This window comes from Anastrepha obliqua, chromosome 5 (genome assembly GCF_027943255.1).
Source record: "Anastrepha obliqua isolate idAnaObli1 chromosome 5, idAnaObli1_1.0, whole genome shotgun sequence".
Taxonomy (NCBI): domain Eukaryota; kingdom Metazoa; phylum Arthropoda; class Insecta; order Diptera; family Tephritidae; genus Anastrepha; species Anastrepha obliqua.
This window is the reverse complement of record NC_072896.1, coordinates 93812518-93816149: the sequence shown is the minus strand read 5'-3', so window position 1 is coordinate 93816149 and position 3632 is coordinate 93812518. Positions and strand designations below refer to the sequence as shown.

General features: G+C 49.6%; 1 protein-coding gene across 1 annotated transcript; it reads right to left on the bottom strand.

The window, feature by feature from the left end:
* Positions 1-403: 403 nt before the first annotated feature.
* LOC129248355 (protein escargot) lies at positions 404-2095 on the bottom strand. Its single transcript, XM_054887881.1, has one exon. It carries the CDS (start codon positions 2093-2095, stop codon positions 404-406), a length of 1692 nt encoding a protein of 563 aa, XP_054743856.1.
* Positions 2096-3632: the final 1537 nt, after the last annotated feature.

Sequence of the window (3632 nt, the reverse complement as noted above, 5' to 3'; positions counted from 1 at the left end):
AACTGTTAGTACTAAAGTAGTTGTTTTTGTGATTTTTTTTTGTTGTTTTTGCTTTCAAAGTTAGCAACATTTTTTGAGCTGACTAGAGGTAATGAAATTTGTTTCTGCTTAATTTGTTTTTTTTTTTTCTGCTAGGTTCAACGCGCACACTGGGTCTGGGGGCTGCATACGCACGCACATACAAATGTGTGCATGTGTAAGTGTGCGTAATTTAGGTACTCATTTTGAATGATAGATTGATAGACGCGCGCTGAATTGAATGATCAGTTACCATTTAGTTGTTGTAAAATTTTCTCCTTTGCTAGTGGCTGGTGGGTTTCGAACTAGGAACTAATTTTTGGTGGTTCATGGCAAACTCGGCTTGGCCGCGCAGCTCTAATTTCGCACTTCTTCACACTGCTGTCTAGTGCTCCACGTAGACTGGGTAATTGTGGAGCTCATGCGCGGACGCCACCGAGTCAGCCGCCACCGCGCTGGCACAACTGCCACCACTATTGCTATTGGCGCTCGCATTGCCGCCCGGACAGCCACCCTCCGAGTGTTTCGTCAGCAGCGACATGCGCGAAAAGGTCTTCGAGCAATTACCGCAGGAGTACTTTTTGATGTCGGAGTGCGTTTGCAGGTGGGCGCGCAAATTCGAGCGATCGGCAAAGGCGCGATGGCAGTGCTGACAACTGAAGGGCTTCTCGCCGGTGTGTGTGCGTATATGGCCCTGCAGCAGCCACGGCCGTGAGAAAGCCTTGCCGCAAATGTTGCACTTGCAGGGTAACGTGTGGGTGCGTATGTGCATCTTGAGCGCACCCAGTGAGACGTAGGTTTTGTCGCAGTCCTTGCAGCTGAACGACTTCTTTACCTGATTGCCTTCGGCAGCGGGGCAGTGGAATTGCTGGTGCTTGGTGAGACCGGAAAAGGTGGAGTAGGATTTCTGGCAGTCGGGACACTGATAACGTGGCGGTGCGGACTTCTCCTTCTTTATGGAAGGTGTGCTGGGTGCCGAGCCGCTTTGACTGGCGCTTGAGTCGCGTTTCTCACTGGCGTGGTGTGCACGGCTGGCCAACGACTTTTGTGGCGTCTTCTGCAGCGTGCTGTGTTTCAGCGACAAATCCTCGGGCAACGCCGAGCAATGTGGCTCAGGTGTGATTGAGCGCATGGAGTAGTACGAGGATTCGGAGTAGGTTGGTGAGATGGGTGCATGCGGATGATGATGGTAGCTAAGTGGCGGCGGATATGCCGCCGTGTGATGTGGTGTATGGTGTTGCGTATGGTAGGCGGCTGCGGCGGCGACAGCGGCGGTGGGTAACTGTGGGTAGGGAATGAAACGATGCGCATGCTGTGACGGCGACTGTGGCATTTGACGCACACCAATCGGCCGATGTATGATTTCGGAGCGCACAGGCGGCGACACCGAATTGGCACGTCCGTGTAGGTAGTGTGGCGGTGGCGATAATGAACCCAACGAATCGGCTGAGGGTGAGCTGGGCGAGAGTAAGTCGCCACGCAGCGGTGAGATCTGTTGTGCCAAATGTGGGTGATTGATGGTGCGGTAGAATTCAGCAGTGTACGGTGACATATGGAAATTCCATGGCTGCAAGCCATACTTGGCGTATGTGGGTTTTGGCACAACAACGGAGGCAGCAGCCACAGCTGCAGCGGCAGCTAGTGCGGCCGCTTGTGTAGTATTTGTGGCAGCATCGTTTTGCTCTTCAATCTTCACGCAATCAATGATTTCCTCCTCATCCTCATCGTCCAGCATATCCATAGAGGCATCATCGTCTGTGTGATCGACATCGACACCTTCGTCCTCGCAACAATCGCTTACATTAATCAGCTCGTCATGAGTGCTGCTCGTAGTGAGGTGAGCTTTACGTGAGCCGACGATGGGTGCGAAGTCATCCTGCTCATAAGTGCATTTCTTGAGGCTCAAATTTTCGGGCTGATCTGTGTGGTCGTCATCACTGTGTGTGCTAGCGGCGGACATTTTCACATCCACAACATCTGTGGAGCTGTCCTCTTCGAACTGATAGTTGATCGGACGTTTCTTCAAAGGACATTTACTGTAGTTTTTCTCACCCAACATATCCTCGACTGTGTGCATTTTGCTGGATTTCGGGTTGAAATTCTTTGCTTGTGCACTTAAACTTTTCAGCACTTTTTAGTGTTTCTTATTTATAAAAAATGTTTTTTTTTTTTTTTTCAAAACTCAGTTTTTCAAATTTTTACGCTTTGCGTGCAATGTTCACATTCCCGTGGGAATTTAAGTTCTTCACTTTTCGTTTTTCAAAACTCGCGCTTACGCGTTTACACTGCACTTCAAACGAGCACTGAAAATTTACTCCTACTCGATTCGATGCGATCGGTTTTCGAATGCCGACTGTTCACGGTTTAAGTCAGTTTTTGTTTTTTTTCTTCTTCTATTATTTCTTCCACCATTTAGCAAAGCGTGGCATGTGAGACATTCAATGAAACACAAACGAACTATAGCAGCAGCAACGAAGAACTGTGCTGAGCCGCCACGCATCCTCGCTTTTATATGCTGCGCGCTCAATCCACTCTCAATCTAATCTGCGGCGGCCAATGGTGCTGCCTGCAACTGCTCTCGACTTCTCGAGCCCGGGTTTGCGCTCTAACAGCTCGGTTAGAGAGAAATTCGTGCGCGCTTGCCAGGTTTCGGAGCGCAAATGCACGCAGAGAGAGAACGAGTCCGATTGGAGACGGCTAACTGGAGCGTAGTAACTGGCTCTCAATGAAATCGCCACCACCACTCAGTATTTATTTAACACACCAGCTTTATTTACAGCACACAAAGACCAACATCAGCATTAATAGCACCAACAGCCAGCAGTTAATAGTTAGCGGCAGTCAGCAGCAACAACAATTCACTGAACAGTCGCGCAACCACCAATCGTCGCCACTGCCAAAGCCGTTATGTGAAAACCTGTTCTCGATGCGCTGTATGCCGGGCTACCCAGGCTATTGAAGCGTTGACTTCATATGTTTACATGCACGCTTGATTGCTGACTTGCTAGCTGGCTGGCTGGTTAGTTAGCCGACCGACTGGCTTGGGTGGCTCTGACTCTGGCCGCGTGCCGGATGGTCAGGCAACAATGATGCACCACCACTAATGCAGGCCTTAATGCGTGTGAGTCGCGCCAATCAGATTGTTAGACAATACACTAAAATTAATATGTGGCCGGCATTGTTGTTGCTGCATTGCGCACTTATATACTACGTTTAACGGTTGTATATAAGCATACGCCGTAGCTCTTCATTGCATGGAATGCTCTTAAATTGCCAACAAAGCGTCGCACACTCACACAGCGCTCGTGTAATGAGATGCATGCTTTGACTTTTTGCTCTTCCGCTCTTCAGCCACCCTGCAATAGCGCGCCGCAATATTTACATATTTTTGGGTTTTTTTTTAGTTTTCCGCTCGTGCGGTGCTCGCATTATGCGCTCGTAGGTGCTCTTTTCATGCTGTAGTGTTGCAAGGATCTGTGGCGAGTAGCAGTAATCAAGTCGCGGCGCATGCTTGACTACACGACTCTTTCGGCTCAGTGCCTCTCATAGGCACCTGGGCAGCGGAAAATTGCTTGTTGGAGTAGTCTAAAAATAACTGCGCATAGCGGTAGGCA

Bases quoted from the DNA above. Each gene is read 5' to 3' on its own strand.
- LOC129248355 (XM_054887881.1), bottom strand. From the start codon at position 2,095: ATGCACACAGTCGAGGATATGTTGGGTGAGAAAAACTACAGTAAATGT.